Below are 25,056 nucleotides of genomic sequence, written 5' to 3' on the forward strand. Positions count from 1 at the left end.
GAGACAGAGCCTCAAGCTGTCCCCCTGGGTAGAGTGCCGTGGCATTACAGCTCACAGCAACCTCCAACTCCTGGGCTCAAGCGAGTCTCTTGCCTTTGCCTCCCAAGTAGCTGGGACCATAGGCGCCCACCACAAGGCCCGGCTATTTTTTGGTTGCAGCCGTCATTGTTGTTTTGGCGGGTCCGGGCTGGGGATTCGAATCCGTCACCTTAGGTGTACGTGGCTGGCGTCTTAGCCGGTTGAGCTATAGGTGCCGAGCCTAATTTTATGGTTTTAAGAGTAACATTCTGAAAATGTATGTTTCTGAAATGATGGCATAGGCGCCCCAAAGATGGTTTCACAGATGGTCTGCCCCTTTACTTACTTCATTTTTATCCTATCATCTTTGAGGAGAAATAATTGGTTTATTTTCTTCCACATTACTTCCTTGGAGGTAGGAAACTTAATTAGTTGATAATAGTAGTTATTTAAATATCTAGTTAAAATTGTTGAAGAGGTTTGAGTGAATAGCCTCATTTGGGAGGCCTAAAGATTGGCCTGAAAAAGATTCAGAAAGATAAACAGAAATTGTATTCTCATAAGCAATTAGATACCAAAATTACCCGACAAATCCTTACTTCCCTTTTTAAAGGTAACATGCTATTTAAAAAGGGGGAAATGACAGAGGTGATAATAATGGCACCCTTTAAATTACAGGAACTGTAATTCAAGTTTAAAAGTATTTTCCCCTCCTCTTCCTGCTGAAAGGTTTACCAAACTCTCCCTAGGAAACTATGAGATTGACAGAAAATTTGGGAATGCTGTTTCCCACCCTCTGCGGGCCCCTAAGAAGTAAGATATACCTCATGTAGCAAAAATGATTCAGAACCCTTTCTCCATCCTAATTGCATAGCTTTTGAGGGATATCAGCTGGGCTTTGAATCTTAAGTCAGAAATCCTGTTCCCCAATTCTCTGACTATATGACTTTAAGTTGGTCATAACGTTTTTGTGATTCTTCAAGTTAGCGTCTCCGATCAGATGTTCCATGATATTAATAGTTATTAGGTGAAACAGTAAGAAAAACAAAATTCTTTGGGTTAATACATTTTTGAAGTGCTTGTTTTAAGCAAAAATAAGATAGGACTTCTCAGAATCCCTGTATGATTATGTATGGTGTGATTCTTTAAAGGAAAAATAAAATTATTTTTGATGTTTTTAAATACTTTTATATACATTACAATATTAACAAAAAGTTATTTAAACACAGGGATATTGTAAAAATAAAAGTTTAGCTTGTTTCCCAGACGTGGCAGCCTCACTCTCCAGGGGTAACTACTGTCTGGTGTCTTAGGTATCCTCCCAGAAATTTTCTACGCATAAGCCTGCATATTTAATTTTCTCTTTAGAGTGGAAATATAATCTTACTATCTCTGTTGTTCATTAGCTTGCCTTTGTTTATTTATATACACTTATCTTGGGTGGCATCTATCAGTTCATGGGGACCGACCTAATTTCATAGTATAGAATCACCACGGTTTATTATTCTCTCAGAGATGGACATTTCATTTTTTTCCAGTTTGCTGCTGTTACAAATAATGCTATAATGAACACATTTATTCTGCTATGTTCTGAATGTGTGTGCCTCCCCCAAATTCATATGTTGAAATCTAACACTCAGTGTGTTGGTATTATGAAGTGGGCATTTAGCAGGTGATTGTGTCATGAGGTCTGAGCCCTTGCGAATGGCATCGGGGCCCTTACAAAAAAGGCCTCTCAGGAGCTTGTTTGCTTTTTCAACCCTGTGAAGATGGAGCAAGAGATACACTCTCTGAAGCAGAGAGTGAGCTCTAATCAGATATAAAATCTGTTGCACCTAGAACCTGAACTTCCCAGCCTCCAGAACTGTGAGCAACACATTTATATTGTTCACAAATTATCCAATCTAAGCATAATTGGACTAAGATAATTCACGTATCTTTGGTACATTTTTTTGTGAAACTATCTCTAGGATAAATTCCTAGAAATAGCATTGCTGAGTCAAAGGGAAAAGCACATTAAAATTATTTTAGATACATCTAAATGGCCTCAACAGTACGAGGGCTGTCCAGAAAGCATCCATACACATATGTGTCTATTTTTCATATTATATGGCTGGATACTTTCCAGACAGTCCTTGTATATGAAAGCTTTTGTTTCCCCATACTCTTGCCAACACTGGATAATTTTTATTAACTGCTAGATTAAAAGGTATCTTGGCTGGGCGTGGTGGCTCATGCCTGTAATCCTAGCACTCTGGGAGGTTTATGTTGGTGGATTGCTTGAGCTTAGAAGTTCCAGACCAGCCTGAGCCAGAGTGAGACGCTGTCTCTAAAAATAGCACAGCATTGTGTCAGGCCCCTGTAGTCCCAGGTACTCAGGAGGCTGAGGTAAGGGAATCACCTGAGCCCATGAGTGACACCATGGCACTCTACTGAGGGTGACAAAGAAAGACTGTCTCAAAAAAAAAATGTATCTTATTTTATTATTAGTTCTCAGTTACTCATGAAAGTAGTATTTTCCATACAAATCAAATTTGTGTACTCTTTCCTAGAGATCTTTTTCTTGTCCTACTGAAAAAAAAAACAGTGCTGATCTCAGGATTACTGTGCAGATTAAATCCAGGTGAAGAGAGAAGTTCAAGGTTTGGCACATGGGAAGTACTGCCTGGCACACCAACCTACGAAGCTTGACTCACGTCTTTTCAAAGGGTTAGAGTTACTGAGGGTTTACTGTACTGCACTTCACTGGGGGGAAATCTGAATCTCAGAAAATGATGCATATTGTAGGGAAGTGTTCCTCGGACTCATAGTATTTGTTATATGGTACTTTATTTCCTTGTCTGTCTTTCCCTCTAGAATCTAGATTGAAAGGTGCCTGAATTTGTAGAGCTTGTTTTACATTTCTTCTTCTTCTTCTTTTATTTATTTTTTCCTTGAAATCATGACCTTGTTGAGTTAAAAGCATTTCAGTCATGGGTAATTAGTATGATCTGAATCTACCCACAGCTCAATCAAGTCCAAGGCCGAAAACATTCCATCTCTTTTTAAAAAATCAGCAAGCAGTTTTTCTTCTTCAAGTTCATTAAGTTCATATTTCTTATCCCAGAAGGATAAAACTGCCTCCTTGCTAACGATTAACTGAGCATATTTAGTTAATTAATTAACAAATGATTAATGTGAGATACCACCTTGGTAAATATTTTAACAATTTCTATTAAAATAAAATCTTCACACTCATCTTCATATTCTCTCTAAAATTTATTCTTAAGAGAAAACACCAAAATATCTATTTCTTTCTAATTGTTTTCTTCACATTTAGCAGTAGATCTGATTCACAAACTTAAAACACAAGCTTCCATAGTCAAGAATACAGCCAGGCTTAGGGCCCCATGCCTGTAATCTTAGCACTTTGGGAGGCTGAGGCTGGAGCATCACTTGAGCTCAGGAGTTCAAGGTTGCTATAAGCTATGACTGCGTAACATTGCACACCAGCTTGGGTGACAGAGCGAGAGTCTGCCTCTAAAAAAGAAGCTGAAAAAAAAAAATACAGTGGAAACCTCATACACTGACCCTTTTGAATTGAGCTTTCTTTTCTTATACATTTCAAATACCCCACCTGAGCTGTTTCTAAATGTAGGCCAGAATTTTATATTCCTTACTAAAGGTGGTAAAAACTTACCACCTTAACTTAGGTATAACATTTCATCAGGCAAAAATATACCTAATAAAAATAGGGAGCCAGTAGAATACAGTGGTAATGCACATTAAATTTGTTCTTAATAACTTCGTCTTGGGCTTGGAAGTACAAGAGAGGATGAGCAGCAATCCCTTACTGTCAACCAAAGCCTCATCATGGGTTGATTTTTAGCACTAAATAGAAAGTGTGACTTGAAAAAGGTCAGTTCTTCATAAAGCTAGGATGATTGTTATTCAGTGTTTTGTTCTTTCACTATTAACGTTTAGAAACTTAATTTTAATTTTTCATTTCGAGTGCTGTCTCTCTCCGGGTTTGCAAATGGTAAGCAATCAATGTTTGTTGAATCTGTGGAGGAGCAGATGAAGGAATGAAGTATCAGTTCTGTTCCCGGCACCTAAGGAACGTGGGTAGATAGAGCAAGCTTTCTTCCATCTATTGAATAAACAGGATGGAGTCAACAGTTCCGGACAAAGCTGTGGCACATTTAGATTCTGACAGCATTGAATGCTCGCAGCTGAATGATTATAGCTCTGGTTCCATATGTGACCCCTAAGAAACTTTTCTGTCATTGAGTTAGAAATACTAGCTTTAAACAAAAACTAACACATCTATTAGTTTCTTCTCTTCTTTCGGATTTTGACTTGTTTATTCTAGGCCAGTGGGTACTAACAGATTTGTGAATGTATGCATTTGCCATTTTAAATAAAAGCTAGAAAGGGAAGTTTTAAAGCTAATACACATGTATGTTTGTAATCCTTGTTATCCCGGGCTATATATGTTTAGATTTCTTATGTTTAACAAGACACACAGACATCCTCTAAACAACTCCATGTAAGATAACCATCCCCATAGGCATTTAGTTAAATATAAACAAGTGTGTAAAACCCCACACGATGAGCTGGAAATAAAATGAGAACTCCCCTAAAGTTCATCCTTCCGATTTCAGATGTTTCCCCTTAGCTCTAGCATAAGTAAATGTATACAAATTTAGGAAATAATCTTCCAGTAAACAATGGAAAATTGTTCACAGAAGAGTGTGTTCTGCCTTCTCCAGCCAGCTGAGAAAGTAAATGATAGCATGCACTAGTAACCCAGACTACCTGAGTAATAAACATGGTGTCAATTTCCGCAATACCTGTGGGTGCTGGACAGAGGCGATGGTACAGGAAAAGAAGGCAGGAATAGGAACTGGGCAGAGCCACTAGGGACAATTTCCTACTTATTAGAAGGGCATCCCCAATCCCCAATAGTGGAAGAGGTGTAAGACCAAGGGGTTGAGATAAATCTTCAAATTAGCTAAGATTACATAATCAGTTGAGATGGCTGCCTTACGCAGGAGTGAGAGATGACAAGCAGGGCTGTGCCTGGAAGTCAGAGCAGGGAGTGTTCCCTGTTTTAGGGAGGAAAAACACACATTGCCCACTCAAATTCATTTCAGTATTTCTTTTCGTACTGTACTGGCTTTGGGTCTCCTGAAGGGGCTCAAAATAGTTCACAAATGGTGAAGTTCTTCTATCTGGTGATGTACTTAATAGATGCAAGAAATCCAGAGCCTCTTTGAGACATGGCATGTGGTAGTGCAGCTAAATTTTTGTTTTTTAACTGAAAAAAAGAACATTATTTCTTGTTTCCATAGGTTAGAAATCCAGGCATGGCTTAACCAGGTTCAATCACTTCAAGAGTCTGTAGTTGTCTCAAGACTCAACTTGGTAAACTTCTAGTCTGTGCTCACTAGCATGACTGTGGACTGTAGCTAAATGTCAACCTCCAGGCTGGTCAGGGGTTCATATGAGAGAATGGCTGCATGGTAGATAGCACCTGTTCAGCCACTCACTGGGTCTTTGGTGGCAATAGTACCCAAATTTTGTTTTGGGGGGATCACCCCTCCTTGACTTTCAGCCCTGATAAATGTGGGTTAGGTTAAACTTATAAGTTAATCTATTTCTCCTGGTCACAGTGATTGGTTTGGCAATGAGTATATAACTAAAGATGGGACAGGCTGGGTATGATGGCACTTTGAGGCAAGAGGATCCCTTGAGCACAGGAGTTTGAGGTCATAGTGAGCTATGATTACACCACTTCACTCCAGTCTGAGTGACAGAGCAAGACACTGTCTCTGAAATAAAGTTAAATTATATTCAGGTAGGCCAGTCAGGTCAATGAGATTTGATTCCAGGATTAATGTTGTGCTTGTGTGTGGAAATGGACCTTTTTTTTTTTCCATAATACTTGGCACTGAAATGTTTAGTACTACTTGGTGTCATCTTGAATGAACCTGATCCAGCAGAGGGCACAGTCAAGAAATCAACAGAATCAGGCCAGGCCAGAGTGGTGGTTCACACCTGTAATCCTAGCACTCTGGGAGGTAAGGTAGGTGGATTGCCTGAGCTCAGAGTTTGAATCCAACCAGGCACTATCTCTAAAACATAGCCAGGCATCCCAGCTACCAGGGAGGCTGAGGCAAGAAGATGGCTTTGAGCCCAAGAGTTTGAGGTTACTATGAGCTATGACGCCATTGCACTCTACCAAACATGACAAAGTAAGACTCTGTCTGGGGGGAGGGGGGAAGAAATTAAAGTGTTCATGATGTTAACTTAATCTATCCGGATTTATTTATGGCTTTATTCCTGGATTTTTTAAGGAATAATATCAATAAAGTCTTCTTCCTCTTTTTTTTTTTTTTTTTTTGCTTAAGCCATCTAAGTTGACTTTTATGCCACTTGTAACCTAAACTATCCTAAATGTATGAAGCCTCTGGTACTATGTCTTAAATAGGTGTATTCATGCATGATGAACTCAAACTCCTGGCCTCGAGAGATCCTCTCACCTTGGCTTCCCAAAGTGCTGGGATTACAGGTGTAAGCCACCATGCCTGGACTTATTGTAATTTGAGACACAATTAGCACACACATACAAGAATACATATGTATATACTGATACAGCAAAGCAGGGGTGAGGGGATGGGGTGATGCAAGGCTGTGAGACAGACTTCTACTTTTCCTGAGATCCAGATGTATACATTGTACAATGACAGCTCCAGACTCATATTTCTGCGTTAATGGAGTCTCAGATAAAACTTTCTCCCTACCTTTCAGGACTTGAGACTTCTTTGACTTAAGACTTTAACTATTTCAATCACACCTGACTACAGAGTTGAAAATTCTGATTATTTTCAAATAATTCTGACCTTATATAGAGAGAAATTTCTTGAAGGTTTTCACTGTGGCAAATCAAAGAGGCAAAATTTCCAGGCTCCACAGTGTAGATAAACTCTTGCAGATCTATAGAATTCCTAATGTGGGGTGCTTAGCAAGTTCTGAGCAGGGAAGTTTTCCATGTGAGGAAGAACTCAGGTTAGGATCCATCCCACTCCATCATTCCTGAGGCTCCTGCCTTTATTTCCATGCTCAGAAAGCATATGTGGTTTTGTGAGACAGACTGTGTCTCCAGAGGAATACTTTCAGGCAAGTTATGAAAGTAAGGAGGGTAAACCTCAGAGACTCCTTTCAAATTAAAGCATCATTTCTTCCTTCTTTGATGGAGCAGATGTAGTCTCAGACTTTATAACTGTTCCTTTAAAATATATATATATTTATATTCCTGTATGTATAACTCAAGGAATGGTAATAACCAATTAGGATTATTGGACAGAAGATGAGACAATGCCTCATGAGACTGCTAATTTACTTCCATAACTATTCCTTTGCATAGACTTTAAAATATATACCCCTAAGAAATTTGCAGGACTAAAATAACAGAATAAAGAAGGACATCAGATTAAACATTGTTGAAATTTTGCTTATAGGGAATTCTAACTACTTATTATTACACAGAAATAGACTTTAATACAAGGTCTGACAATTAAGTTCACGAGCCAACTCTAGAGAAGGTGTTGCAAACCTCGATGCTGAGTATCATCACAGTCACCTTTCATGTACTGCCCTTGGGAAGCTATGCATCGATACCAGCACTGAGTCTACCCGTCAGCAATTTCTCTTTTTCTCCAATGGCTGTCAGAGCTATTGTTGTATGAGGCCTGACAATTAAGTTCACAAACTTGCTACCCTGTAAAGTTGGAGCCATGTGACCAGTTTTGGCCAGTGGATAGCAAGGGGAAGTGTTAGATCAAGGCCATGGCTATGCAAAGCTCTTGTGCCTGCCCCCTTTCCTTCTTGCCTCCATGCTGACCATCAGGGTGTGTGTTCCAGGTAACAGAGCTACAGAATGAAGTAGAGCTGTCCAACCTGCCACAGCGTGTCCACCACAAGTGCCTTGGTAGCATGAAGATTTCAGGGTATGCCTATTCAGTATCCTGACTAGTACATAATTCTTATTTCAAGTATAGAATTTTCAAAATGATATTCCTTGGGAATGAGTGGTCTTGAAGAAAAGCACATTTCAGATCTGAGAGCCTTAAAATTATTATCTTTTGTTTTCCTCTCTTGTGTTTTGATAAGAGCTCAGTAATTCATTGTTCATTTAACAAACATTTCATTGCAGAACTGACTGCACGTCAAGCACTGTGTCAGGTGCCGGAGACATAAAGATGAGCCAGGCATACTTCACCTCCCGACTCAAGAAAGTGAGTGAAGGTGAAACAGATGTTGAACAATAACAACAAAAATCACATGAATCAATACATAGTACCAAAAATTAAAATACAGAGTGCTATAGAAGAGCACCCTAAGAGAATCTAATTAAATTGGAATTCAGGAATGGCATCTGTGGAATTTAAACTGAGATAGTCTAGGTAGAGAGAACGGAATGAACAATGGTCTTGAGATGAGAAAAAGTATGGTAGGAAAGAAAGGTGTGGCTGGAAAGCTGAGGAAGCTAAGCAGTGAAAAGACTGAGATAGGCACATGCTAGATCAGGGGTTGGCAAATTACCTATGGTCTCTAAGCCTAATCTGGCCTGCTACTTGTGCTTGTAAATGAAGTTTTATTGGGACACAGCCATGCCTCCTCCACTATATAATGTCTATTGCTTATGTTACATTAGTAGATCTGAAGTTGCAACAAGGTGCATGGTTCACAACGTCTAAAGTATCTGGCCTTTATACATATATAAAAAATTGCTGACACTTACGGGATCATTCAGAACCCAGGAGACCAGGTTAAGAATTTGAGATTTAATCCAACGTGCAAGGGGAAGAAGGCCTTAAAGGGCTTTGAACAGCAAAGCCAGTGTCATGAACAGATGTGTGGTCTAAGAAGACCCTTCTGATTATGAGAAGAATAAAGTGGAAAGGATCAAGGCCAGAGAAGATAAGATAGTGCCTGGGTAGTGAAGAGAAGGGAATTCAAGGTCGATTTTGGAAGTGAAATCTGTATGACTGGGTTACAGGCTGGATACTGGGATGAAGGAGAAGGAGAAACCAAGAAGAATTCCTGATTTTGGCCCGAAAGAGCTGGGAGGTTGGCGGCTCAAAAGCCAGCACTAAACATGCTCAGTTTCATCTTAACGTGGTGTGAACATGCATAGTAACAACAACAAAGGAGGAAAACAACGCTCACAAGTACGTTCTGAGTTCTACTTGCTTTTCGGGGCTGGAATCATCTTTTCTCTATTTTCCTTGCATTAATTCTTTTAAAAATTCCATAGATTCTGTCCATTGAAAGAAAAGGTCATATGTAATGGGACTGCATATATTTCAGGATCTGCTCCAGAGAAGTTTTTTCTTGGGCTAAGACCTCCCAAGTTTTATGAAAACATCTATTTATCCTGGGACACGAGGAGCTTTTCAGCTCGTTGCAGCTTCTATGTGCGCTGCCAAAAGGAAAAACGGGTTTCAAAGGCCTTTCATTGAAAGGTCCCTGGAGCAGGGGATTTGTCCTAACTCGCACTTGGTTTTCCAGGCTCTCACTGGAGTTCTCCTTCCATGATGTCTAAAAAAGCCCTGGTTTGCGATGATGACAGTCCACTGAAATGCTCCGCTTTCCCAATACTCACCAGCAATATGCAGCCACCCCTTATTATGCACATTAGTTTGGCCTACTCAGCACTGTGCCCTATACGAAATTTTGTGTGCTGAGTGGTATTATGATTGGATGAATTTCCCGAATTGGGCAAGGTTTTCCCCTGGAGCCAGCACACTGGTTTGCCTCTAAGGATATCACTTTATCGCTATAGTTGCGTAATTGGGTTCAGCTTTAGATTTGTAGCTGTTCAAAAGAATTCTGTGGATGGGCAAAATGAACCTCTGGGGTGGAGGGTTTGACCTAAAGTTTTGCTCTAGTTAAATGGATTCATTAAAGTTTTTTATTTTTGGCTTGATGTTATAACACGTTAAATTTGAAAAACTGAGAGTAATCAGATGGTAAGGTTTTTATTTAGGATTCTGTCAAAATATTCCTAGCCCCTTTTGTAGAGGAAATCCACTGGTTTGCTGAGGACATTCTTATCTCCTTTCCTAAAAGATGAATAAAATTTCCTGCAATATTTGGACAGAAAAAAAAGATCGGATCTGGATCTTTGGGCAAAAATTCTTAAATCAAAGAAACTATACTCCTGATGTTGTTAGCAAATCCTGACAAATTCCTATTATGAATATAGTAAAAAAGGATCAAATAGGTATTTTAATTAAAAACAAAGTAGATTAGGTTCAACTGAGCTCAAAGTTCTAAAATGTCTTTCCTGACTCTATTAGATAATATAGAACATATAACAACAACAACAAAGAATTCATAGGTACATTTATAAAAGAAATATTTCAGTGAAGAAAACTATACTTTAAATTCAAGGACACTTCATTCTTACAAGCATGAATTTGGAATATTTTATATTGAAGAATTCCCCTATTCCCACAGATCAGTTATAAATATTAATGGAATTTCAATAGATTCTTTTCAGATTCCGATGTTTAATATTCATTTATATTATGCAGGGAATTCAATGTCCTGTATGGTACATGTGGATTCTTCTCATTATATAAATGAACACATACATGGAGGCTGTAGAGAAATGATCATTAAAAATAGCAGGGCCCACACGTGATCATAGAGGGCATATCAAAGCCTTCTCAGCTCACTTAATAAGAAGAAAGTCACTGGTAATAAACCAAAGGGCTCTTTATGCTGAATTGACTCAATAATGTCACATTTGGGCAAAAAGATGGACTGATGATTCTGGACAGAGTTAAAAATGCTAACTGATGTAAAGTATTTATGAAACATGATAAAGTGATTCCCATGGGGAGAGTGTGCAGTCAAGACTTTGCAATCTTGTTTGATTGAGGCTCAGCCTTCTGATTTGCCGACGACTTCATAGTTCCTTAGTCTTCTCAGATATTCTAGAGTGTAAATTTTTTCCCAAGAATTTTTATTCAAAGAGTGATTTGAGTTTCCATAAAAAGCAAGAGTAATTTGCATCTCACCTAACTATTTTCTAGGTTCAACACCTTGTTCATGTAACAAGAAACTCTCTAGCCACTCTAATGGATAAATATTTTTAATAAATGATAGTATTAAACCTACACTATTGTCATTTTCTTCTCTTATCTTTCTCCAAATGAGAAATTTATGTAACTGATAAACTTAAACCATAAAATAATTTGTATGTGACAACAATTACACAGATAGCATTTAACTATTTACCCATTCTGTGCCAGGCATGGCACTAAGAGTTTTGGATATAGTCTCTCATTCAATCCTTATAATATTTCTGGGAGACACTATATTTGAAGTATAGGCAAGTAAAGGAAGCTCAAGAGTAATTAAGAAAGTTACTCATCATCACAGAGCTACTAGGTTGAATTACATGAAAATGCTGGTGTTGGATGATTTTTAATCTATATAGACAGCAATATCATAGGGTTCAACCTAACTCTAAGTATTGAGTTATAGCATGAAACTAGGTCATTGTGATTCCAAAGTCCACTGTAACTATCCTGGATAACACTGGTAACTTTTGACCACCCATGATAATAACCAGATCACAACTGTACAATAAAGAATTCATCACTCACTAAGCTTGGGGTATTAGGAACTCATCATCTATCTCAAGATTCCTATGCAAGATAACAATTTCATTTCAATATCATCTCGATATAAAAAAGACATACTTGCTAAACTGAGGCAGAGAAATGGCACATTTGCAGAGCTTATCACATATATTCTAAGTTAAATATCTCATCTGGAGTACAGTTGTTCTTTAACCAAGTACTAAAAAATAAAAAATCTTTTGCAAAGAGAACAGTGGGTTTCCTTGAAGTGTCACTTCATTTGGAAATCAAAGTCTGTGTTACAGTGCATCATTCAAAGCTGATGTATTCATTCCTCAGAGACTGTGATAAAATTGTTACTGAGAACACTAGTACCCCCTTTCAGGTCTTACTGACTATACTAGGTAGTCATGCATTCCCAATCTTCTAGGCATGGTACAGAATATCCAAAGAGAGGTTTGCAATCATTCTAATTGTCAAGAACTCACGCTTTTCAATGGCTTCCTGATTCAGCAAGTAACTGGAGAGCTCATTCTTTGTATCTGACTTAAAGGGCAGAGGCAACAGATACCTAGATTAGAGATGTCTTAGATATAAACAATATGTTGACTAACCATTGCTTTTCCTCGCCTTCTAAGTGCGTGACCAGTACTGCAGTATTAATTCTCAATGTTATTTCAAGACCAGGGAAGGACATCTCAGAGTTGCATAAAGAATGACTGGCCTAGCAAATATTTATTAAGCAAAGAATACACACTCCTCTCATGGCATGATGTCCGTATCTGTCTCTTATTTTCAATCTTGATCAAGATAAGAGGGCTCAATGGCTGTATGACGGATTGTAGCATGTACTCTTACTGAAGGAGACAGCTTCTAATTTGGGGGAAGCAGCAGGTTCTGCAGTTAGTGTGTATCAATTCTTCCATAGCCCATGAGTCATTTAAATGGATCTGAGGAAGAATCTTGACAGTGAGGGAAGTGTTGAAATCTTTTCTAAGGGAGCTCTAGGCAAAGGAAAGTTCTCATCTCTTTGGGACAGTGTTGTGGACTAAGATAAAAATGAATCACGATGAAGACTTGTCAAATTCTCATCCAGCTCGAGTCTTTACTGTTTCCCAGGACCTGAGGCTCACAAGCTGTCTGAGATTTACGCAGTTTTACGATATTGTTCTCAACTTGCAAAGGTTTTGAGATGCCTCCAGAATGATGAAAACCAGGCGCTTGTCTGGGAAGCAGAGCAGCTCATATTCTTTTGAGCCCTGGCTTATAACCTGGAGTGTTGACAGCCTCACTTCAGACCACAGTAAGGACTTAACTTCAAGATCCTTCAAAACAGCACAGTCCTACAGAGACAGCCTTTTTCTAATTTCCTTCTCTAAGCAGATTGACATGGTTGCAGGTATCATGGAAACAGCAAGTTGAGGTTTTTTTTTATATTTGAGGTTGTGAGGATGAGGAGCTCTGCCTTAATTCAAAATAAAGCTCTCAAACAGATGTGAGGACTGCCATTTAGACAACAGATAAACTTCTACAAAGGAACCAAGTTAAAGAAACCTTACAGATCCTATCTAACTTCATCTCAGATATTCCAAAAAGTGCCTAGACTGTCTGGATTTATACACCAACACCCCAATAAGAAGCAATCATGGCTATAAAGCAATTGCTTGTGTCAGAACCATGTTGAGGTTGTAAGGAGTTGTGGAGGGTCACCAAGTAAGTATACAGCAAACAAGTTCAAAATCTACACATCAATCCCCAGGGTCTAGTCAGAGCTCATCATCAGATCTCATCATCCAGATTTCTGCTTTCTTTTTCTTTGTTCCTTCCCCTCCCCCCTTGCCTCATGTCTGAATGAGGCATGTCCTTCCCCGGTTGTCTGAGATGTCCTTTCCTGGTCCTGAAATAACTTTGAGAATTAATACTGCAGCACTGGTCACCCACTTAGCAGGCAAGGAAAAGGAATGGTTAGTCAACATATTGATTATGTCTAAGACATCTACCATCTAGGTAACTGACCACTGCCCTTAAAAGACATCCTTTGATGCCTGAAATTTTCTCCTCAACTGGGCAGTGTAATTTAGCTCTTCTTCTTCCTACTCCCAAACTGGTACCTAATCTTTCTAGGTACTCAGAAGACAAAAGAACAATCCTATTACAGTGACTGTGACTATAAATAGGAAATGTTAGCTGCTATTACATTTTGCACGGTGGTTTCTTCATTAGAGGGTAGTTCCCCACCCATTCTTGACTCTCCTTAGTGGGAAGTTCAGAAGACCGCGTTAATTCCTACCTGTGCGTCGTGCCAATTATCTCCTTCTTCTTATATGGCTCCGCCCCACTTCCTTACAAAGCCAACAGACGCTGGTTTTTTCCTGGCTCTTTCTTTTTTAATAGGCAGCAGTGACAGAGGGCTCTGTCAGTGTTCTCTCTCATCTATGAACTGTAAATTTCAAATCTGTGCATTTCGTTATTATGAACAGTCATCTGATTATCCTTCCTGCCTACTCCCCGATGACAGTGAAAAGAAACTACTCTCAGTCACCAACACATTTGCCTCTGATGTTCTGGACCAATTCTCAGCCAACCTGAAGGTCTTTTGTAAATCTCAGCCTTACAGCCACAAGTTTTGGCCAATTTCAGAGGGCAAGGTAGGCAGAACACAAAGGGTATTAAGTTGACACAAGAAAGAACTTAAGTATTTAAAGCTTAAGATTTCCTGCTTAGTGTGGATGCTGTAGAGATCTATAAATTGGATTGTTTATAGCTAGAGAAATGCCAGGCAGCTGTAGACTCTAGACTTTGCCTTTTTGCTCACTGTTTCTTAGATATTTCATGACTTATTCGCATTTATTGAGCTTTTTGTCATTCCCCAGGAAAAAGTGAAATATTCCCAGCTCCAATTTATTAATGGATGTAAAGTTTCATAGCCCTCATCTTTCCTTATCTAAGAAAAGAGATTATTGGGATCATGTTGACAAAAGATCTGAAGTGTTCTTTTAAAACTCCTAATCGTGTTACAAGGAGACATGACTCTCCTGGTTTTGATCACAGGTGCGAGTTAACACTTTCTATATTGTCTAGATCAGTATGCATTTCTTTATATTCATGAGAATTCTTACTTGACTGCAAGTTAACTACAGACACTCATTTCTCCTGTTTCCTTCAGAACTTCCCATTTGAGAAGACTTTCTCGAGACTAAGGACTGTCAGAGTCCTTAGTTCTTAGCACACTTCCTGGCATACAGAAAGCATTCAATACATATTTGTACATATTTTATCTGGTGAATAAATTGGGAATGGAAAATATATAAATCAAATATTTTGGAATTCACTTTTGCTGAAGGAAAATTCCATAGAAGTACATTCCAGAAGATATTTTTAAGTTTATTTTTGATGTGTATATTTAGCTGATTTTCCACTTTCTCTCCATCTCCTGCATTGTTAAGTTCCTTGGCAGGTGGGAGGACAAGTATTATCTTAGAAGTAAATCTTTCCCATTAAGGACAGCTTGACAGGGAAACCAGAGGCTGAAAGGGATCTATTGCGTGTTTTTACTTTGTGTGCAAATGTTCTCCTTACAGAATGAACTGACTTATTTCACTCTCTAATGAAAGCCTAGTTTTGGTTTTAAAAGTGGGAAATAATATATAAAATAAGACTAATTTATAACCTGTGCCTATTAATTTAAATTACAAATATTTATTTTTTGTATATTGGCACACATATTTTACATAAGAACATATATATATATACTATATGCATATATTTCGTATATATTTTCTTTTCCTTCCTAAGAGGATTCTCCTAACTATTGGTACTTGAAGGTGGGTCTAGTTCCTCTTGGAATTTAGTCCCTCTGTCTAAGAAAACATTGGTTCTGGTTGTGGCCTTCTGCACATATTATATATCCCTGACATCTGACAAATGATTATGCCTTCACCTGAGTCTAGTTGGAATCACTTCTTTATCCTCCTCAAGACTTAACAATGGACTATATTTTGTGATCTCAACATTGCCAGTCCTCAGCTACCTTCTTGCTATCCTTCCTGGACAAAACATCAATGTTCCCCTTGATTAGCTGAGTATGTGTATGTGTATTCAGTCAAATACTCCAAATAAAGAGAGGGTGTAGGGGTTGGTGCCTGTGGCTCAAAGGAGTAGGGCACTGGACCCATATGCTGGAGGTGGTGGGTTCAAACCCAACCCCAGCCAAAAACTGTAAAAAAAAGAGAGAGAGAGAGAGAGAGAGAGAGAGAGAGGGGTAGTGTTAGTAGCATAAAAAAAAATCTGTTACTGGCCTACTTAAATATGAATATCAGTAAAATACAGTAAAGTTACATTATATGGGCATTCATGTCATAAATTCAACTAGACACACTTAGTGGTACTTTGGCCTCCAGATAGTGAGGAAAAAATAGTTTAAATGCAAATTAGTTAGATTTTATATTAGGGAATGCCATTACTGGAAGCGTCAGATAATTTAAAACTGGCATAATTAATGATTAATTTTCCATACAACTGATAAAGGAAGGCAGATATTCTTTGTTAGCTAACCTGGCACCGCCATAGGCTGTAGCAAAAACATGGTTTCCAATTTACTTAGCCCTCTAGTTTTGAAATTGTGTGATTGTTGATATAAAATTTTTATAGACATTCCATTATTTCAAATTCTGCCAATCACATGAGAATTTATTAATATTTTATGTTGTACTTTTAAAATCTTACATAATTTTACAGATAACTACTGTACTATGGCATGGGTGCCTTCCCTCAGCATTCCACTCCATTTGTATAGCAGATTTATTCTGGTAGGAAATACGACTCTGCTATTTCTTTCCATCCTGTGTGCCTATCATAGTAGATAATATCAATGCACTATAAATGCAAACAAAGTATTTAATCTGACTTCTCCCAAAGAAACTAACATCAATTGAATACTGAAAAAATGGCTGTACTAAATTTACTGAAAGTTGTTATGTCATTCTCCAAATGTCATGTAGTTTAAAGGAACTTCAAAGGTAATTTTGAACACATGTGACTCTTACCTTTATTTGCTAACTTTAGGACTTTACCTGCCACATATGATGTGACTTCCCTTGAAGATAACAGCCATTATTGATTGCCAACTTGGTATTTACTACTTCCTTCTTTCTTCCCTCTTTTAAAATACTTCTCACATAACTAAAGGGAAGATGACCCTAATGCTAGTTCCAAGTGTAGATTTTGACTTCTCTGGACTTATCACATTGCTCCCACCCCCTTTACCAGTTTTGGACTGGGTGAGTAACCTTTTTCTGGCCTATGACAGAGTCAGGGATAACACTTCTTCCTAAGCATATTATTGGGTTTCACTGTGACTCTAACAGCTACTGCCATCTTGCTATCAGTCCTCTGAGGATGCCAACATCAACAGTGGAAGAGAGCAGAGAAAGATGAACCCTAGATCCTTGAAGATATTGCTCAGTTCTTAAATCAACCAACCCTGAATCCTTCCCTCATATTTTCTTAGATAATGTGTTAGTCAGTTCAGGCTACTAAGACAAAATACTATATAGACTGCGTGGCTTAAACAACAGACATTTCTCATAGTTGGAGAGGTTGAGAAGTCTAAGATCAAGGTGCTGGTAGGTTTGGTTCCTGAGGAGGGCTCTCTTCCTGGCTTAAGAGAGTTAAGAGTTAGAGGTTAGAGTTAAGAGTTAAGGTTAGAATCTTTAACTTTATCACCCCAGTTAATCTTAATTACCTCTTAAAAGCTTTCTCTCCAATTATAATCATTTCGAGATTAGGGCTTCAACATATGAATTTGGAGAAGACACAATTCAGTCCATAGTAGATAATATAAAACATTGCTTATGCTGTTAAATGAGTTTAAATTGTTTTTTTTTTCTGTCATATACAACTGAATACACCTATAAGATATAGATATTATATCTTATAGTGCAATACACAAAGCATAATGTCTAATCCATGACACATTTGTAAAAGAGAAGATTGAGGGCTGTTTTCCTCTACTCAGAATAAAGCAATTACAGAGTTAAAAATAGTTTGTCCATGGCTGTTATAGGGAATTATTTCATGAACTGCTGATTGTACATATATGTGGTATCATGTTAACATAAACAGTCTAGCCTGTAGAGAGTTTTAAGTTTTAAAAGAAACATTTTTCTAGGATCATGTGCTCTGATGTAAAAACCATACTCCAGCCCAGTTCTATCATTATAAAGTCCTGGCAAGCCAAGAGACCTTAGCTGGTGATTTTTATCAAGCCAGATCTTTAATTAATGGCTCGATGAAACCATCACTGCATTGTAAAACACTGTAACAGACAAATGAAGATTCCTTTCAAGAATTTAGTCATTTTAGAGCATTATAGTTTATTCCACTAAAGGCAGCACCTCAGGGATCACCACAATTCTACAAATAAGAATATGCTTTCACCTTTTTGTCTGAAATGAATTAGTTGTGTTTTTCTTACAATTCAAATGTAATTCATACAACTATCTTCATCAAAAAAGATAGAGTCTGGATTTCATCACCTTCTAGTAAAGGTCTCATGAAACATTTTACACATCTTTTAATTACCTTATATACAAAATAATTACTATATTTTTCCAGATGAAATACAATTAAACAATAAAATTATATTGGAGTAAGAGATTTTCATAACACAGTAAAATTCACCTTTTATTTCTAGTTGGGGAAGTGAAAGAGCAGCAAATTTTAAAAAGCCCAAATTAAACAAAAGGAAACAAACTCCACCAAGAAACAAATGATGAGGGATACATTTGCATATAGATGGATACATATTACAGCAACAGAACTCGGGCCATTTTGAAATCTTAAACCTTCTGACACTATTTTCATAAACTCAGTAATACAAACCATGTGGTGAAGGATTTTCTGAAAAACTTTGCTGGTTTCACTGTGTATTTTATTACTGGCCAAATGTGACATTAAATTTTATCCCCTGTGGCTTGGAGTTAAATGCTTGCTCTGTTCAGAATGGCAACACTCAATTAAACAGCATTTTTCATGATCTACATCCACCATTGTTACTGTATTTAAGGGAAATAATGGGGGTACTGACCTATATTGCGCTTCTTATTATCAATGGAGACGAAGCGTACGCAGGGATTACTGGTGATGTACTGCCCAGCCCAAGGGACATCAATCTTCATGCCAGCTTCATAAAAGAGGCCCAGAGCATAGCGCGAAGAGTAGCTCACAGCCTCCAGTTGCTGCCTTTGGCATGCACTAATTACTGTGGAAGAAAAAATAAAAGGAATCAAACTTGAAAATATCATCTTTCCTTTTAGTACATCAAATACAGAACTCCTTTAAAGTGGTGCCAACTGCTTCCACCAACTCCATCTCACTTACGATGAATTTTAAAAGGTAATGTAAAATAGCATCAGCTCTAATTTCTTTTGAGAATGATTACTAATGTGGGAACAATTGTTTTTATCAAGCTGAAGATCTATACTTTTTTAGGCTGGCATTTCAGGCTCTCAAAATCTGGCTCCAAGTTGCTCTTCTAGCTTGGTATCCTAGTTACTGTCCTTGGACTGTCTGGCAACGTCCAGATTCTATACACTGACCACTTTCTCTGCGTCATGATCTTTGCTAAATAGTTAACATAGGCTTTTCTATCATAACAACAGTTTTATAGGGTAGAGTCTTATCCTACATTATAGATGACTGATGCTCCATCCTTTATGACTTCTTTAATTCTTCCACGTCACATCGTGACTTTTTTTGCCACCCGTCTTTCTGCCAGTGAATTCTAAGAGTTCTCTAAGCAGAGGCACCCCACCTTACTCATCATTTTTATAGACCTACTCATCACAGGCACATCAAGGATGGAAAAATAAAGAGATAGCAAGGCAAACACAGACAAGCCAAAGAAGTTGAAATGTAGGAGGTAAAAGATGAGAAAAGCCTGAAAAAGGAATTGGGCAGGTTTAGATTTTCAAATCCTGACTCTGCCACTTACTAGGTATGACCTTGGTTAAGCTGCTTAATTATGCTAATTCTATTTATTAATTTTCTTGTCTATAAGTGGCAATAATAGTATAGAATGCACTAGTTTGTCATGAGGACTACATGAAATAATTCATAGCTCAGCGCTTGGTGTAGAATAAGTGTTCATTAAGTAGAAGCTTTTTTCTATTATAGGTAGGAAACTATTTAGGAAAATGGGACAATCTTCCATCCTGGGGTGGGGAAGAAGGAGATTTTATTCTTTAATTTCCTCCCTGAAAGGTCTCAGGGAGCCACTTATTCATATATGTACAATATTACTAATTTGGTTTCAGAGAAATCTATAATTCTAGTCTGGCTTAAGTAGGCTGGTTCAGATATGAAACATATGGAAAATTTTCATTAATTATTGAGAAATATCTTAATATAAAATAGTTGGAATCAGCAGACCTCAAGAGTAGGGGGCAACTTTGAGTAAACCTTAGTAAAGTGGCATTAGGAGGCAGGTAGTGGTAGGAAGGGTCTTCAGGGAATTTTTTAAGCCCAGTCATAATCCTACACAGAAGGTCCTAACAAACACTTGACTTCCCTACAATTCACACTTATAAACGGAGGCTACTACAGTAAGTCTAGAAGTTATAAACATTCAACTGCTGTACGACTTGCACTTATGAACAGAGGCTTTCCAATAGGTAAATGTACCTGTTCCAACTTACATACAAATTCAATGTAAGAAACAACCTACAGAACCTATCTTGTTTGTAACCTGGGGGCTGCCTGTACCTTATTACTGCTACAAAATGTTTTTAGAACTATGAGTGAGTTTAATCTTCACCAAAGCCTTACCAAAATTGGAGTTTGTACCATACTCATTTTACACCCCTAGGAAGGTAAAATTAAGATAGGTTAAGTAACTTGCCCTAGGTTTCACTGCTTCTGAGCTGTGCAGTCAGGGTGAAGCTGGAGTCCCCACTCTGGAGTAACACACAAATCCTCATTCTCCTATACTTTCCTCTGCTTATCTGCAAGTGTGAGTTTCAAAATGAACTCTGGAATTACTTTCTCCTTTGACATTAACGCTGTTTCGCACCCATCATTTTCTGCCTTCTTGAAAGCCTTAACTGCTTGATGAATAAATAATCTGACATTGGCTTTGTTACACCCAGTGAATTTGGGGCTTCATTTTATTAGTTAATTCACTTTAAAAGTTATCGCTTGACATTATGCTCATTGTTTCCTAAGAGGGAGGAAGTGAAAGATACTAATGCTGGTAACTGAACACATGTCACTAAGTTTCCCATTTTTAAAATTAAAATCCAAACAAAACTTTGTAGTCAGCTATTTAGTAACTGAAAGGGCCTAAATGTTTAATTTTTTTCAGATCATAACTGAAGGGTCAATTAGGTTGACAACTGAACTAGATCTTCCCCTCCCCCACACATTTAGCTAGTTTTTAGATAAACTGCCAAGTGGCAGATCCCACTGGTAGCCCTTTGAAAAGGTAATTGATATCTATGTAGACACGGCAGTAACCTTAGCCACTCTTGTCTGCTCTGGGGGTTCTATAATTCATTTTGAGAACAGGGAGGTGAGACTACTGATTGAAACAACCTCAATTTCTGGACATACTTACTTACAAAAAAATCATCTTTGGGGCCTGAAAAGTTTTTCATTATCATAATGCAAACTTAAAAAAATGGTATTATTTTGTTTGAAAAAGTTTCTTATGCAAAATACTGAAGGAACAAGCCCTAGATCCCAAATACATACACTTTGGCAAGGAAAACAATAGACTCTTTTTAATATATATTCAAAGAGGACATAGGACCACAAAGCAAGACTTCTATAAAAATGCCTAATTCCAGTATCATGATTCTTTACCTTTTCCTCATTTAATTCTGAACCAATAGGGTTATATATTCTATATACATATAGTTGTATATAGTACAAATACATACAGATGTAGTATGTATATAGATTATATATACTACGTTTTATATAGTAGATAGACTATATAGCATACAAATGTATATAGACACACACATATATAATACAAAATATATATTATGACTATGATGTCAGTAAAGTGGGTAAAAATTATAGTGGACAGGGTAGTTGACATTCAGACTTCCATTAATTAGAGGAATTATTCTTATTTCATTCTTTCCTTGCCCATGTCTTTGTGTACATTTTTGTGTTTTGCATGAGTGAGTTTTGGGGGAGGTGAAAGACAGGAAGAAAAAAGGAGGTGAGAAGGAGGGTGAGAAAGAAAGGAACAGAAGACCGGGCTCTATTCCTGAGTAAGTAATTTCATTTTCTTTGCTACCTAATATGATTTTATTCTCTTAGTTTCTTAACCTATAACATAAGTGATCCTCCTGCCTCAGGATCCTGAGTAGCTAGGACCACAGGTGTGTGTTACTGTGCCTCACCAATTTTTTAGTAGAATGGAGTCACACTATGTTGCCCAGGCTAGTCTCAAACTTCTGGACTCAAGCAATCCTCCCACCTTGGTCTCTCAAAGCGCAAGATTTATAGACAGGAGCCACTGCACTAGGCCTACATTGTTGTTTTAAAATCAAATCCTTAGGCCCAGAAGTATGATGGGTGAGAATATTTTGTAATTTTTGAAGATGTGTTTTTTCATACACAAACAAGGTACTGCTTTCAACTTATTTTTCTTCACATAATGTTTGCATTTTTGGCACGATAATAAATATTTCAATGTTGAGAGTAAAACAAACACCTCTTAGCATTAACATGGTATTCATTACCAACATGATAGTTATTGGTAAATGCTGCACACATTTCTATTTGGTGTTTAAAGCCTTAACATCCTGCCTGAAGTTTTGTTGTTTACAGCTACTTAAAAAAGACTGGTAATTTCCTGATTTGCCACCATATATATGTATAAATGATTTTAACTCAGGGACAGTTGAAGTTACGGAGCCTGTTTGTATTATAACAACTTAAGCTTTGATTAAAGGAAAGTGCTCTTGATTTACTTATTGCTTTTATATTTTACATTGAATTCCAAGAATGTCAAGACATTTTATGCACCGATTCAACTAACATTAGACCATCTAGCTCTGTGGGTACAGAAAGAAAATAGTATCTCAGCCAGAATAGCTGGTTCCTTCTCACTCAAAGAGGCTATAGAAATTGTGCTGAATGTCCCATTTTCCATAAACAGTTCTCTTCGCAGGCCAGTACAGAGTTTGAAATTTTACCATTCGTGAGTCATTCCTTTCATGTAAAATCATCACAGAATCAGCCTTGTTTCACTTCACCTGGAATAAACTGAATACTCAGTTGGACTCCATAGGTATAGAAGGCATTAGGTATGGAAGCGAGTTTCAGGAATTGCTTTGGCAAGCGATAAATCTCGAGCTTATTGGTGACAAACTGCAGCAGTTATAGCTATGTGGGATTTTCCTGAGGAAATGTTCCCTTCATCCTGGGAAGCAACTTGGACGTCAGAACAATTGGGGCTTGAATTCTGGTTCTGAAATTTATCTGTGTGACCTCTGTCAAGTTACTTAGTTTTTCTAAGCATCTGTTTTATTGTAAAATAATTATAGTGCCTGCCTTAAAGAATTGTTGAGGAAACGAAATGAGATAATTTACTTCTTTAATTACTTATTTTTAGTATTGTATGTCATATTTATATAGCCTATCAGGTTCTTTACTCCCCCTTGACTTCTAACATTGCTTAATGCAATGCAGCTAGCACATGCGTCTGTTGCAAAAGCCCAATACAATCCTACTTGACCTTAAAAGCTTTTACGGGTGTTTATGTATACATCATCCTTTGGAAAAGTTTTTAAAAAGTCTTTAGAGAGGACACCCTTATGCTCAAGGATATCAGATGTGTACTAAATCAAAGACATTTCTTGGGTAGTAAAGTACACAGACATACCCCAGGTTTTGGAGTAGAGGGTAAAAACAAAACAAAATTTTAAGTAGTGCTAAAAATGCCAAAAAATGTTTTGGAAAATAATTTTTGAAAAGTCAACATAAATTGTAGGATCCTTTAGCTATCTTTCTACTTCAGAAGGCTGAATGTTCAAAGACTTATCTTTGAAAATGAATGAAAACCAAATTTGAGATCACTACGTTAGCCTTACATTTTCTTAATCTTACTCCTATTCCAGGATTGTAGAAAAATAAAAGAGACCAAAGAAATGGGTTTCTCTGTATTGTTTTTTGGTCACTTAGGATTATATTTTCATAAACATTTAGGGCTAAACTGTTTTTACACTCATAACAAGAAATTTCATGCATCAATTCAAATCCTAACAATAGACTATCTAGCTCCATTTATGAAGAATCATTATCTGAATACAATATTTAACAGATAAAATTCTGTCTACGCTGTGAGAGTTGTTTTATTGGAAGTCCTCAGAATGTATTTAAAAAGCATTGGTACGTTAGGGCAATAAAGTTCTTATGTAGAAAGGAAATTTATTTTAATATTTCCCAAATTTTGTAAGAACCTAATAACCAATGCATTGAGTAGCATTTAAGACAGAAAAAAGGAACATAAAGATACCTACAGTTTCTAAAATGTCATCATATATAATTGATCATGATTTCATCCTATTTGTTCCCAGTAAGGATAAAAATAAACAAAGCATATTTTAGGAGTCAGTTCTTACACTTCCATGTTAAACACACAATCCTACCATACTGCACTCCCAAAGACTTTTGCAGTAGTGTAAAGGCTCAAACTGTTGGTGTGTTTCCAGTGTTTTTGATGAGTCAAGTTCCCTCTCCTCTCCCAAGGAGTCAAAGGGGAGTTTCCTAATCCCTGGTATCTCCCAATCTTTGTAATCATAAAGAACAATCTGTCAAGGAATAAAGAAATTATCTCTGTGGTTTCTGCTTTCCTGACTTCTTCTTACTTTCTTCCAGGGGCCATTATGAAAGAATATTTATGAATTGGGCTGCAATAAACATTCTGATACAATGTCTTTGTTGTAATGTGGTTTTTGGTCTTCTGGATATATACCTAATAAAAGAATTGCAAAATCAAATGGCAGGTCTATTTTTAGCTCTCTAAGTGTTGTCCAGACGTCTTTCCAAAAGGAACATATTAGTTTACATTCCCACCAGCAGTGTAGAAGTGTTCCCTTTTCTCCAAATCCACACCAATATCTTTGGTTTGGGGATTTTGTGATATGGGCCAATCTTAATGGAGTTAGGTGATATCTCAAAATAGTTTTGATTTTCATTTCTCTGATGATTAAGGATGGTGAGCATTTTCTGCCAGGTCATGGAAGAAACCCAAGTGCCCATCAATCCATGAATGGATCAATAAACTGTGATATATGTACACCATGGAATACTATGCAGCCATAAAGAAAGATGGAGACTTTACCTCCTTCATGTTTACATGGATGGAGTTGGAAAATGTTCT

General features: G+C 37.4%; 1 protein-coding gene across 2 annotated transcripts in view; it reads right to left on the reverse strand.

Annotated features, from left to right (window-relative positions):
- The window catches only part of RNLS (renalase, FAD dependent amine oxidase), a 273,753-nt gene that overhangs the window by 36,231 nt on the left and 212,466 nt on the right, over window positions 1-25,056 (reverse strand). For both annotated transcript variants that reach the window (XM_003783678.2, XM_023509632.1), the window contains exon 5: window positions 18,745-18,918. In XM_003783678.2, the coding sequence (XP_003783726.1) occupies window positions 18,745-18,918 (174 nt within the window). The remainder of the gene's footprint in view (window positions 1-18,744; window positions 18,919-25,056) is intronic.

The sequence above is a fragment of the Otolemur garnettii genome, unplaced genomic scaffold (genome assembly GCF_000181295.1).
Source record: "Otolemur garnettii isolate 467f Iridium unplaced genomic scaffold, OtoGar3 scaffold00008, whole genome shotgun sequence".
In the NCBI taxonomy this organism is placed as follows: domain Eukaryota; kingdom Metazoa; phylum Chordata; class Mammalia; order Primates; family Galagidae; genus Otolemur; species Otolemur garnettii.